The sequence below is a fragment of the Chelonoidis abingdonii genome, chromosome 3 (assembly GCF_003597395.2).
Source record: "Chelonoidis abingdonii isolate Lonesome George chromosome 3, CheloAbing_2.0, whole genome shotgun sequence".
NCBI classification, from domain to species: domain Eukaryota; kingdom Metazoa; phylum Chordata; order Testudines; family Testudinidae; genus Chelonoidis; species Chelonoidis abingdonii.
In genome coordinates this window covers 190,103,441-190,118,179 of record NC_133771.1, presented here as the reverse complement: position 1 = coordinate 190,118,179, position 14,739 = coordinate 190,103,441, and the positions used below count along the sequence as shown (strand labels likewise).

The 14,739-nt window shown below is 40.1% G+C and overlaps 1 protein-coding gene across 26 annotated transcripts in view; it reads right to left on the bottom strand.

Annotated features, from left to right (window-relative positions):
* The window catches only part of NRXN1 (neurexin 1), a 1,354,235-nt gene that overhangs the window by 14,591 nt on the left and 1,324,905 nt on the right, over positions 1 to 14,739 (bottom strand). For 16 of the 26 annotated variants that reach the window (XM_075064378.1, XM_075064391.1, XM_075064384.1 and 13 more), the window contains one exon: positions 6,440 to 6,527. In XM_075064378.1, coding sequence (XP_074920479.1) covers positions 6,440 to 6,527 — 88 coding nt within the window. The remainder of the gene's footprint in view (positions 1 to 6,439; positions 6,528 to 14,739) is intronic. The other 10 variants (XM_075064379.1, XM_075064392.1, XM_075064394.1 and 7 more) reach the window with 1 other exon arrangement.

Genomic DNA, 14,739 nt, shown 5'->3' with positions numbered 1-14,739 from the left:
GAGGCTACTGGACCTGGATTTACTTAGGTCCAGTAGCTTAACTCCTCTGAATTGAGTGGAAGAGTTGTGGCTGTTATTGCAGCCCACAGGCTGAGTCTGGCCAGCAAAAGACTTTGTTGGAGTCCCATGTAGGTGAGGTGAACACCAACCCCAATCCTCCCTTGCCTCCTGCCCCAGTGGAGCTGCCCACGCAAAGCACAATACTCAGGCTGTGCTACAGGTGCGTATGTATGTGTGCTTATTACAGTGAACACATTTAATAAGCTTGGTTCAATAGTAACTCAGTGAGTTTTTTTTTTAAAAATATTGGCAACCCACAAAAAACTGCAATATAATTTGATTGGAGAATGAATGTTCTTAAATGTCTTGAGCCATAAAGATCATGAGTCATAATTCCCCTGCAGTGAGCCTGATTCTGATCTCACTCATACCCAGTGTTACTGAAACTGGAGTGAGCAGAATTTGGCCCAAAATATGAAACACTCTGAAAAATGACTAGCTAGGATTTTAACTTTAGGGCATTTTAAAATCAGGCAGGATTCAGCGGTATGAACTTCGCTAAAAGAAACAATAAGTCAGTAGAGTCAATGCAAATATCATTGGAGTTTAAGTTTGCCATTGTAAGGGGTGCTAGAAGGAGTACTTAAACTGATATATGTTATAGGAATCACTTTTCCTGGTGTTCCCATTATAGTGGTGAAAAGTGGCAACTGTTTATTGCAACTCAACAATTTGTGATAGGAAATGAAAAAAAAACAAAACATGTTTAGAGATGGACTCAGGCTGTTCAGAGTCAGGATTTAGGTTCTGCTCATTAGAGAAAGAGGGATCAAGTGAAGTCTGGAACTGGATCCATAACTCAAAATCTGTTGGTATTCGGATTGGGGTTATGTTTTTTAATCCATCTCTTATCCTATTTAACTGACCTGCAGGGGAAATGTAGGCAGGTAGGAAGTAACAAATGTGCACTGCATACCACACACACTATTCTGCCTCCAAGACCAAGACTTTACCATGAGAGCTACCTGGATTCACTGAAATAAGCTGGTAGACCAGCTGTTAATAGTAGTGCTTCCACTTTTGATGTCTGACAATCCACTGCCTCCATATCCTTCACTCCGGGTCTACTTCCTACAAGGTTCTGAACACTCCAGCCAAGATGTATGAATGTAAGCACACATTTAAGTACTTTGCTAGATTGAGGCCAGAGTGCTCAGCACCTTGCAGGATTGAGTCCCTAGTATCTCTGTCCACATGTTGGATCTCACATGATAACATGCCAATCACTAATCCTATTCCTCTGTCAGAACAAGGAATCAGTGTGGAAAAGGGGCTGTAAAAACTACCTGATGATGGCTTCCCACAGCTCCCATTGGCCAGGAATGGCAAACTGTGGCCACTAGGAGCTGGCGGGGCGGGGGGGGGGAGAGGGCATGCCTGTGGATGGACAATGTAAATAAAATGTTTCACAGCCTGACAGTAGATTAGCCTGATTGGCCACGTGCCAAAGGTTGCTGATCCCTGAGCTAGGCTGTTCTCAGAGGTGGCAGAAGACAGAACAAAGGCGCAGTGTTCTCAAGTTGCAGTGGGGGAGGTCTAGGTTGGATATTAGGAAAAACTGTTTTGCTAGAAGGGTGGTGAAACACTGGAATGGGTTACCTAGGGAGGTGGTGGAAGCCTTTAGAAGTTTGTAAGGCCTGGCTTGACAAAGCCCTGGCTGGGATGATTTAGTTAGGGTTGGCCCTGCTTTGACCAGGGGGTTGGACTAGATGACCTCCTGAGGTCTCTTCTAACCTAATCTTCTATGATTCTATAATTCTAATACAAGGAAATTTTCACTTGGAAATATGACCCCGCCAATGCTCCCACTCCTGTATATTCTGGTTGCAGTAATTAAAACAGCCAAGTGACACCTTTACCAATCCCATTTCTGATGAGGCTTTGAAGTGTTGAGGATCACTCCTAATATAAGCATTGTTATCTGCAGGTAGCTTGAAAAAATTGTTACAGCATGTCCACACACTTGCACCAGCTGGCACTTTTTTTTCCAAGACACCAGTGACACACATCAATGGGCCTAATTTAGAACTGAATCCAATATTTTTAACTCTGCTCATCTGGTCCAATACCTTGAATAACTAAAGTGGCTTTGCTTTTATTTGACCCATTTTGGACACATATTCACCTCTTTACTTTTTTTTTTTTTTTTTTTAATCTTCCAGTGTCTTCACACTAAATTCCAGCCCATTATAATTGAATCAAATGAGCTGTGTGGCACTATTCCTAACTCAAACACTATAGAAAGCTGTGGTCTGCACAGGGCCTGGGAGACGGTAGAACAAAGCCTTTAATGTGCAAAGTGGAGATTTGCCAGCCATCACTTCACAGCTCATCAGGTGGAATTAGCAGACTATTCTGGGCCTTCTTTTTTGGACTGGTTTCTAGGAAAAAATTTTTCACAACTTGCATACAAAACAAAATGATGAAGTGTTTTATGTTTTAAGACTTCATTTATTGGATGAAGCAGCCAGGGAAATTTAGAGGATATTATTCTTACTCTTATTATTTGGGGTAAGTAATGATTTGCAGAGGGCAAGGCGTGAGAATATATTGTAGAAAACATAACATGTTGCCTTTCCTTGCTAAACATAATGCAAATAAAATATGTTCACTAAGTTTTGCATGCTAATAAATTTGTTATGACTTCATCCAATTATGGCACATTTAGCAGTTTGTACACCACAGTGAAATCTGCAATTATAATTTTTGTGACTTCGTGTTCTAGACATGTTTATGGGATTGCAGTTTAGCAGCTCCTAATCTGTGCTACATTTTTATATCCCATATGAAATTTGTTGCAAGTCGCATACTCACATTTATTATTTAGAAGACAGGTGCACAGAAAGCAAAGCTGATAGTGATACACTATGGCTAGCTAGCAGCCCTGAACTCTGCAACACATTTCTCTCAGGAGATGATTAACTAGATTTATTTTTAAACTGGGGTTTCAATAATTTAGCTCAATCAATATGTTTATAACCACCATCAGCTGTACGTAGAGCAGGCTGTCATCATTTCCTTTTCATGTATAGAAGATTTTGTAATTCAATCTGTAGACCTTAGCATTAAAGAGGTTTTTGTTTTGTTTTTTTGGCTGGATCTCTCCTAGTTCTAGAACGATCATGCTGTTACAGCATTGATTCAATGAGCGTTTAAAAAAAAAACGTGTGCATGAGTGGAACTAAGAGCTTTGGCTTAAACTAGAGAAATTACGAGCAAGCGTTATGTAAACATCTTCATATGGCTCAGTCAGTACACGTCAGCTGATCCCTGTCCCTATCCATTGTCACAGCATCCCTGCTGTGCAAGCTCCATGTCCTCTTGGGAGTTCCAATTACGCCACATTGTCTCCCCTCTCCCTGTTACGCTAATGTGGATGTCAGAGAGCCAGAGAAGAAATTTAATGGGATCGCAGCCCACAAATGTCTGAAAATAATGCCAGGAGATAAGAACATAGTATCCTGACACACACAACCTCTGCTTCACAAAAGCAGATACTAGAAAAGATTAGTAGAGCAGCAATGAACCTCTCCGTGAAGCAACCCCAGTATCTAAAGTGACTTGAGGGGACAGACCTCAACCATGCCAGCTCCAGAGGGCAGGAGGAACCCATTTAAAAATATTGCCAACCCAAGCTTTCAAAAATCAAGAATCAGCCTTCTCCGAAATCATGAGGTTGACTTAAAAATCATAAATTTTCTAGTAATATTAATAGTAATATAGGGGTTCTTTTCTTTGCCTTTTGGTTTCTGAGCCTTTAGGCTGCAGTTGTTACTGTTTTCAAGCTTTTCAAGGGCAGAACACTTTTTGATTAAATGAAATCTCATGCAATCTCCTTTTGTTTCCCCAGCCACTGGAGCTTTAAGACAATCACCAAATATCACAAGACTCATGATAACATCATAAAAGCACTGCATTTCCCTCCCACAAGGCCTAGGGGGCCAGACTGCAATACTCCTATTCATACTGAATAGTACTTTGTTTTCCACAGACAGTAGTCCCATTGAAATCAGTGGGGCTCATAGAATAAGGTGCTATTCAGGTAGGCAAGGCCATTACAATCTGTCTGGAAGGGAACTTTGCTGGGGAGTTACTGCTGCTTTAGGGCTACAGCAACTCCTTTGGCCCATGCTGCCCTAAAAAGGGACAGGACCAGCCAACAGCTGGATGGAGAGAGGAAGATGAGCAACTCTTTGGGGAACTGCAGAGTACAGAGGGGAACTCATGTATGGATGTGGATAACATTATCTATCATGCATAAAACAGTCAAGATAATGGGCATTTTGGAGAACATGATTTCTAGCATTGCACCAATCCAGAAATATTTTTTAAGCATTGGCAATTGAGAATGCAACAAATGAAAAAGTGAAACTGTTCTTAAACAAACAGAAAATGAATAGTATTGTTTGATGATGATTGATTAGAAGAAATAGAAAATCTAATGGACATAAAGCTATCAGCAAGGCTGTGTACAAACACCAACATTTGTATTCACTTCTGGGCCATAATTAGGATAGAAATGATAACTTGTCACAAAACTTTATTTTACTTATGTCTCCACTACCCTCACCAGCTAAATGAGTGTGCAAGGCTCCAGGCCCAGTAAGATTTGTGAGATCTGCAGCCTTGTGCCCCCGGATTAAAATAGTCTCAGAGACATTTCTGTCTGGTCTGACAGTGACTGATGGTAAAATTTCAGCTGTAGGACTGAGACACTGTAAATACATTTTCACAGCTATTGTTTCCTTCAAGGGGGGCAGGCAAGTGTTTTAACACTAGATCATAGAAGTACAGTGGCCACCCAGGCTTGAATTTGCTAATGGGACAGCACTGTCTGATTGCATGGACCTAATTTAGCAGCTGGCCAGGGATGAGCTCAGAGCCACAAAAGAGAAGAATGTTATATAGTGTTGATCCATGATGGGCAAATGACAGAGTTCCTATCCTCAAGAATTCAAAAATAAGAAGGAAATACCAGAATAAATTATGGAAATTTATTTTCACTCTGAAGTGTACAGAAACTCTAGTCTCAGTGCCTGTGTGTCCTGCACATGATTTATAGCACCTTTGCAAGTAAAATGGTGTTCTGAAAAGAGCAGGAATTTTCAAGGTGATGCATTAGTCAGTTGGAAAGTACTAGTAATTTAGCCTTGGCATTTCATCTCTCTCGCCATAGACGGTGTCCTTAACATAACTCAGACTCCTTTGAAGGGACAGGAACTGTGACCCAGGGTGTCTTACCCCACTTTAAACCTTAGCAGACCAACCTGGAACGTACAAGTTCTTTAATGACCTAGCCTGTCATTCCATAGGGTACATCTTCTCACTGACTACCCAGGAAGGAGGTGACTACAACAACCAATCACTAGGACAGGCATAGGTTACAATCTCATTCACCTTTACTGAAACTTCCCTTGAATGAGAGCATGTGGCTCTATATGACTTCAATGAGAAATGCATATCTATGTCTGAGGCCAAATCTGCCCTCTCTTTTTTGACCTGATATAAAAATCTCCTAGATGAAGAAAAATAATCATTGTGTTTCCTATCTAGTTGCTCTTATGCACCAAAGATGAAGTTGTTCATCATATGCACCAAAGATGAAGCTCCTTTTGGTTGTTCACTTTAACATACAGGCCATTGTTCAAGTTTCCTCTGTTTGTACTTAAACTGCATACAGTAGTCACATAAAATTTTACCCATTTTACTTCAGATAGCTAAACTATGTTACTGCAAGTACTGAGATATTACCAAGTCATCTAAGGTGAGTGATAAGTTAAATGCAACCCAACACATAGTCTTAGTTAATAATAAGAGTTGTGACAAATACTGAAAAATCAGGTATCCATTCAAAAGAGATGATAAGAGAACAACTCACACCCACCACATTCAAGGAAAAAGTTCACATTACTTTAATATGACAGCTGGATTATTTTTAACGTTATGGGGTATAATATTCCTTTTAAAAACAAATTTATCAAGGGGTTTGTTTCTTTCAAAATTGTGGTAAACATTTTTCCTTTTGGAGAGAGAATATATTATTTAACCCCATTTGAGTTAGATATATATATGTGTGTGAATATCTATCTATTTAGATAGATAGATTCACACATGTACACATGAGCACTGGAGGGTACTGTTGAATACTTACCACATTGTAAGGATATTCAGCTCAGGTGTACCAACAACTTGCTCCCATTAGCTAGCTTTGCAAATTGTCTCCTTGCTGAGAGAGGATTGGCTATATTATAAGTATATAAGTGAAGGCCCATCATCCAATCTCTACCCACTGCTTAAGAAAAGATTTGCTAATTCAGATTCTTTGTGACTACAGCATGCAAATATGAAATAAAAGAAAGGAATAAAAAAGTCGACTAACCTAACCCACCTGAGCTCGGCTCACAGGGATCTATATCCTCGTCATCACTGGGACATTCAGCTGAGGCCACCAGGATGTCATCTGTGGTCTGCAAAGAAAATAAAGTCAAGCAGATTCATTTAAACTGAGCCAGCATATGTTCAGATGATCATTAGCATATCTGCCATCACTCAGATTTATGTAAAGTCCTAAATGCCTGAGCATTTCAGACTTAAAATTTTATGATACAAAGATGCTCTCCATTTGTATTATAATGAGGCTCTGCTTTTCATGTCATTTTTCAAAGGATTGTGTCAGATACCAAAAGCAGAATATTGAAAATTTCTTGAAAATTCTCTTCAGCCATTTTGTTCTAACAAGAATGAGAACATGGAGGGACAAAGAACTTGCATTTAGATGTTATTCTCTTCTCTCTATATCCATATCTCTATATGTGGAGAAATTGGAGAGGGTCCAGAGAAGAGCAACAAGAATGGTTAAAGGTCTTAAGATAATGACCTAATGAAGGAAGTTACTGACGAATTGGGTTTGTTAGTTGAAAAGAGAAGACTGAGAGGGAATTGATAGCCGTTTTCAGGGTATCTAAAAGGGTGTCATCAGGAGAGGGAGAAAACTTGTTCCCTAGCCCCTATGCCTAGAACAGAAGCAATGGTTTGCCTTAACTGCAGAAGGAGATTTTAGGTTTTGGACATTAGAAAGTGTTCCTAACTGTCAGCGGGTAGTAAATTGCTGGAATAAATTGCTCTGAGGGAGGTTGATATGTGAATCTCCATCTCTGGGATATTTAAGGAGGTGTAGATAAATGTCTTCAGGGATGGTCTAGACAGTATTTGTTGTCCTCGCCTATGACGTCGGCGGGGATTGGGATCTCGATGACCTCTCAAGTCCCTTTTCAGTCCTAAGAGTTCATGGAATCTCTGATATATAAAATTATGAATATTATCAGGAAAAAATGTGGCATATCCTTGCCAAATAAACAGAGCCAATTTAAATAGATTGGATTGGGAGAACACCATCAGAGGGTTTGAGTGGTATCAATGTTTTCTGGCAAATAGTTCTTACTTTTTCTTGAAGAGTAGCTACGTACCATATCAACTGTACGAATATTTACAAATGCTCAGGAAAAAAAAGACTTGAAGTATTTTATCATAATCATCAGATTCAAGGTTGGAAGGGACCTCAGGGGGTAGTTTGTTACAATCCCATGCTCAAAGCAGGATCCTAAATCTCCAACTAAATATTCTCGCGGACTTCATCAAGCTGACCGTTAAAAACCTCTAAGGAAGAAGATTCCACACCTCCTAGGATAACCCAATTCAGTCTTCCCACCTTCTGTCAAAAAGTTTCCCTAATATCAACCTAAAACCTCCCTCACTGACACCTGAGACATACCCTTGTTCTGTCATCTGGTACACTGAGAACAGTCTAGATCCATTCTCTTTGACCCTCCCTTCAGGTAGCTGAAGCCACTATCAGTTCCTCTCTCGTTCTTCCTATTCTGCAGATCTGGACAGGCAGGAAAACATATGTGCTAATGTATCGTCGTGGTCAAAAGCAAACAAATTATCGATGTTGAAGATGGATTAGAAAATAACATGATAATTTAGATTTCTTATATAGAAAGGAATACTGTATCTAGAGTCTGATTAACATATATTATCAGAAAAGGGGATAGAGCAAACAATGGTTCCAGATATGGGTGATCAAAATTATTAGTGCATTAAGATTTCCATAGGAAAAGCTCACATATAGGGGGACTAATTAATTTGCAGAGGAGATAAATAAGGAGGGCATGAGGATAGGTGAAACAATGAATAGTGAGTGTACATAGAAAGAAATTGGGCACTCCTATTTAGCGTTCTTATAGTTACAACAACAAGGAGACAGTCAATAGAAACGGAAAGGCAACAATTTAACTGATAAGAGAAATACTTTCTTTTACAATGTACAATTCTGTGTCCAGATCTTAGTTGGATTAAGAAACTAATACAATATTTATAAACCTGATGGGGGAAACATCACAGTTACATTAGAAATAGAAAACTAGATAAGTGGTATCACTTAAGTAACACTTAGAGAGCAGGGTAGGCAACCGATGGCCCAATGCGAAGGCAGACGCGAGCTGGATTTTTCAGTGGCACTCACTTCCACTGCCCAGGTTCCTGGCCACCGCGTCGGGGGGCTCGCATTTTAATTAAGTTTAAATGAAGCTTCTTGAAACAGTTAAAAACCTTATTTACTTTACACACAAACAATAGTTTAGTATATATTATAGACTATAGAAAGAGACTTTCTAAAAACGTTTAAATGTATTACTGACACGTGAAACCTTAAATTAAGTGAAGTAATGAAGATCTCGGCACACACTTCGAAGGTTTGCCGACCCTGACTTAGGGTTTGTTTATTACTGCAATTAAAAACCTCAATGGACCTTGCAAACTGATCAGGCTTCGCTTGTAGCGACTATTTAATTATGCGTGAGATGGTTTGCGAAGTGTGGACACAGGGTCTAGGAACTCTGAAGGTGCGAGGGTCCCAGAGCTCAGGCTTGCAGCCAAACCAACATTTAAACCAGCCTCTGAGCCAGGACTGGCACTAAGTGTTATCTGAGCGCCCTAAGTGCCGGGCCATTATTGCCTCCTCGCGCTGTGGGTCTCAAGGCTCTGGCGGAGCTGCGCAGGCATGGCGGTGGCGGCAGATCCACCGGAAGCCGCAGGACCCAGCGGGAACCATCCACAGAAAGCCATGTAGGCAGGTCCACCAGGAGCCATGGGACCAGAGACCCTCCGCAGGTACGACATGCGGCAGCATCCACCGGAGCCGCTGCCGCCGCCTGGCAGTAAAATTGCCCCCCGCCCCTAATTTGGCTAGCGCCCGTAGGCAACTGCCCATAAGTTGCCTAAATAAAAGCGCCGCCTGCTCTTAGCTCAAGCCCTGGAGCCTGAAGTCACCTAGGCACGGGTGAGCTTCGCGGGGTGTCTAATTGCAGTGTAGACATACCATTAGTGATGTTGTTAAAGAACTTTCTCTATCATCAAGTCATTCCATAATTGTCCATTTCAAGGTTACTTTTATCTTCTCATGAAACATTTGGTACTAGCCACAGTTGGGGATATGATACACTGGTACATGGACCTCAGGCTGCAGCTGGATTATAGTCATTTCTATAGTCCTATATGGTACTTACCCAAACTGTGAGATGCAGAATATATTCATCAGTGTGGAATCTTACATTTATGCACTTTTTGCAATGAATAACGGGAGGAAATCTGTTCCATGTTCAGCTTTTAAACCTATGAGGCATATCACTTTGATGTAACACTTTTATTTCTTGACAGATGTTTAGCAATGTTGTTTATTATTCTTCCAGATGAAGTTTTACAGCAAAGAATGTTTGTTGTAATAGGCTTATTCTTTGATGTGCCTCACAAATATTAAGGAACATATGCTTACAACACTCTTGTGAGGTAGGGAAGTGCTATTATCACCATTTTACAGGTGGAGGACTAAGGCTTAGGGAGATTAAGTGACTGACCCCAAGTCAAACAAGAAGTGTATGGAAGACATCATAGTCCAGTGCCTAAACCACAGAACCACCCTTCCTCAGGGAAAACCACATTGTAAATCTATGAGACTGGCAAAGAAACTGGGAGATACAGGAAGAGAGAGAGACAAAAAAAATATAGTGTTTTTTTCCTACACCATATAGAAAAAACTGGAACTGTAGGTACCTACAAATATCCTAATATAGTCTCAGGCAAAACAAAACAACAAAAACAACCCACATTTACTGAGACAATTTAAGGCTGCACATTAATACCTCCCTCCATTTTTCAAAAAATGGCCTAAGACAACTCTGCAGCTGAAAACCAACCAACCTTAAAAACATGGACATAAAAAGTTGAGCTCCTGTTTTAAGAAACAAACAAAACTGAAAAACCATGGAAAATCAGCATGAGTCAATCAAACACTCTTAGCTATGTCCACATAGTCTCATCTTTACATCTTTCCTGCTACTTGTAACACTGCAGACATTCTCTTTGTGCAGTCTGCAGATGCCCAATCGAAAAGTTACGTCTGTGGTATGACACTTTGTCACCATTCTAACCTTTGCTCTTTCTAGAGAAGACCCATAAGTTGCATGCCTAAGAAGTTTCTATGTATTATTTTGATGCAAAACTGTAACATTTGTACAAGTAGAGAGACATGGAATATTAATTTATAGCAGAAAATGAGATTCTCCTCTATTCCATTGGTGTAATCAGGAATTGTTAAAGAACGTCTTTCTGCATGGACTATGCATGTCTGTAAAGAAGGTCATAATTTGAACAACCACTGTATGACTCATATGAAAGTGTGTGATGGATGGATAAAATTGTCTCTGGTTGTTCTGAGGGGAGGACTGCACGGGCAGAGTTAAATGTTCTTAAGTGGCCTTAACTCTGCTTTTCAATGCAGTTTGCAATACACTTGAAATTATCAGGAAGAATTCTAAACTGTCAATGGGATTTTATTCCTTCTGCATCTGAAAGAATGAGGATTTTTTTCTGCATGTTTACTTACAAGGGATAAAAGTGGTTTTATAATATAGTTGGAACCTTCTATATGAAGGGAGAACTACTGAGTGTATTTAATAGAGATCTATGAAAACTCCAGCTGTTGCTCACTTAAGGAGCATTAATGAGCAGAAAGAGGTATTCTTGATTTTATTGTATGTAAATAAATTAATGCTCAGTTTTCTTTTAAAAAATTGTGATACAACATGCAAGCCAGCATATATGCCAAGAATGGCCTCGCTACAACTGCTGAATATTCAAGTCAATGATATGTGTAAAACTGATTTTGTAACAGTGCGGGTTTAAAAGCACTCAGTCATATACCAGGATTGGACTGAAGGTGGAAGGGGCAAGATGATGTGAGAATTGTTTTCTTCCATGAAAAACATTTCCAAAATATTTGCAGTTTAAATATCAATTAACTACTTGTCACAAAAACAAACAAGCAAACAAATTAAAACCAAAAACCCAACACTGTTTACAAAGAGAGGGCAAGGAAAGAGTGAAAGCTAAGTGGAGTGGCATTGACCAAAGTTAGCAATGAATGCTACTGAAGTGCTGAAGTCATTTTTATAATGGATTAAACATTAGTTCTAATTACATAAAATATGAAAATATATAAAAATGAAATACTGTGAGCCAAATACTAGTCCTTTCTCCGACAAACCTCCCATTTACTTCAATGCTTCAATTACTGCCTAGATAAAGGCAGTAGGATTTAGCTCTAGAGTTCTAAGACTGCTAAGAGGTTGGTCCAGATAAATAATATCAGGGAGAGTAAAAAGTCTATGTTAAACTTACTGTAAATTGCCCTTTTCTGGTGATTTTTAATGTGACAAAGAGAATTCAAATACATTAATTTTCCAAAATGAAGTGCACTTATTGTTACCACCCATGATAAACATTACCAATTTACAGGACAGCTGCACCAAGCATTTTCATTAAACAAGGATTTTAAAATTAGAGCAAAATCCTCCCCTATTTGCAGTGAGTGTCTAACAGGATAACATAAAAGCTCGTGTCATCATAATATGAAATTGGATTAGAATGTCTCTTGGGTGAATTGTTCAATTCATTTTAACAATGATAATCTAGTTGTAAGAGATTTTTCTTTTTAAATGGCAGGTGTACATCCTGGAAGGCTAACTCTGATTTCATTAGTTTTTTTTCCTTTGTGTATTACCATATTTTTAGGAGAGTTCAACTTAAATGACTGTGTGATGTTTAAGACAGAGTTTATTTTGTGATGTCCGGCTATTTAAAAAGCTGGACATTTGTGACATTTAAAAAAAAGATGGTCAGAAAAGTTCATAATTATCAGACCTATATAAAAATTGGTAAAAATCACACATTGTAAAGGATGGAAGTTGAGAAATAACTCCACATTTAGGCTCTGACCCTTACTTACTCACATGAGTAGTCTCTCTGAAGTCTACATGATTACCTACATGAGTAAGGGCTGCTTGCAATAACAAAGTTTAGAGGATTTGGATCTTAGTCATCACAGTGGAAATACAAAATGTCACCCAGCTGCAATCTTGCTTGGGGAAGGGGATGGGATTCTTAAAAAGAAAGCTGCAGGCCAGTCTTTCCAGCTCAGATAATTATGGCTTACTTGTGGCATTAGACACAATAACAGACTCTACAGCAATGGATAAATATCAAACAGTCTCATGGGCTCTGGCCATTGGATGCTGATGATATGAGACTCTTTTCTGATAATACTTGGCTAACACTACATTGCAGAAAACAACGGGGGATGAAGTAAGAAGATGAAGTTGTTTATATAGTGAACAGGGGACAGCAAATGGGGGAGTTTGAGAGGGAGTTTGTAGGAGTAAGAAAGACTAAAAGCAGCATGGTTTGGAAATACTGTATCACCAATGCCACCATTGCTCCTGACTCCTTCACCTTCCCCTGTGTCCCGACTGAAAACCTGACCATGGATGCCTTACCCAGGTCCTGGTGTGGATATGTGGAGACTGTGGCCTGCGTTATCCCAATGCTGGGGGGACCATCCAGTGTGAAAGATGCCTAGTGTAGGATTTTTCAGGAGGTAGGTAGGAGAGCTACAGAAGGAGGTGGCTATGCTGAGGAGTATCCATGCACAGGAACAGTTAATTGAAAACATGCATATGGAGACCTCAAAGTTTAAGGACAAAATCCAGCTGGAAAGTAGTGCAGTAACACCACCAGGAGAGGAGGAAGCTGCTCCTTCACAGGGAGGAACCTGGATGCTCCTTACTTCTGGCAGCAGGCACTGCTCCACTCCTGCTCCCAAACCATGGTCCATAGAGACAAAAAAACGTTACGCTGCTCTGGCAATGAGGGATCAGGAATATCCTCCAAAGGTGGTGTAGGAGAAGCCATGTGCCCACAAAGCTGGGATGATCATGACTACCACTCCAAAGAGAAACAAAGGATGGTGGTCAGTGACTGCCTTCCAAGGGGAGTAGAGGCATCCATCTGCAGGCCAGACCTGGTATCCCAGGAAGTATGCTGATTGACAGGGGCCTGTATCCAAGACATTATAGAAATATTGCTGAGGATCTTCCAGCCCTCTGACTAGTACCACACTTTTCTCATCCATGTGGACACTAATGATATGGCAAAGCATGACCCTGAGCAGATCAAAAGTGACTACAGGGCTCTGGAAGTGAGGGTGAAGGAGTTGGGGCCTCCTGGACTAGTTCAGGGATGGCATTCCATGCTTAGCATAGAGAATAGCATGAAAGAAAGCATGGAGACAATTGTGGAAGAGTGGACTAATGGGTGGTTTCGGATGGTGTTACTGGATGGGCAGACGGTGTGGGGAAGAGGTCAAAATGGTAAGGGACAAGGGCAGATAAGTGGGGAGGCGAAGAGATGCTACAGGAACAGCCAGAAAGCTAAAAAAGAAAATTAGGAACATTCAGTGCTCTGAAGACCAAAGGAGAACTGGATTTTGGGAAGGACAGATGACTGACAGTATCAAAAATGCTGAGTAGGAAGTGAATAAAGTAGAGCCCAGAAATTCAGTCAGGAGGAGGTTGTTAGATATCTTGGAGAGAATAAGTGCAATGGAGTGCTGAAAACAGAAGCCATATTCAAGTATGTAACTAGAGGAACTTGAGGAATTATCCTGGGAGGTTCTCTGGCCTGTGTTGTACAGGAGGTAAGACTAGATGATCACAGTGGTCCCTTCTGGACTTGGAATCTATGTAGCAATACTTATAGATGGCATATCACTGAAGCTGGCTGAGGGGTTGGAAAACAGGATGCAAGTTATAAAGATTCTTTATAATATGAGGTATACCAGGCAGGAACTCAGTGGCTATAGACAAGGGACCATGGGAAAACTATTTCAGATATAGGCCTGGGAATTAAATCTCCTTTTCCCAAGTTCTTTGTTATCAGATCTGTTCACACTATCACATCATTTTTCTTCCTGGGAAGGCATATTAAAATACTTTTGCGTCAGTCCAATGAAAATTACTGTAGTTACAACTGATTTTTAGACATGGAGGGCTGCTTTGACTTAACAAGAGAAAAGTATAGCCCAAGAACGGAGATATAAATAACGGATTGAGAAAACCCACAGATAGATGCTGCTGTCATCTTAATTAGCTATTGCAAATACAGATTTTCCCCCAAACAAACAGTTCATGTAATATTTACAGAAGAAATAATTGTTCAGTGCTTACTGTGCTTTTTTTTTTCTTTACTGTTTGGACACATTACACTTCTAAGTAGTAAACTACTTTA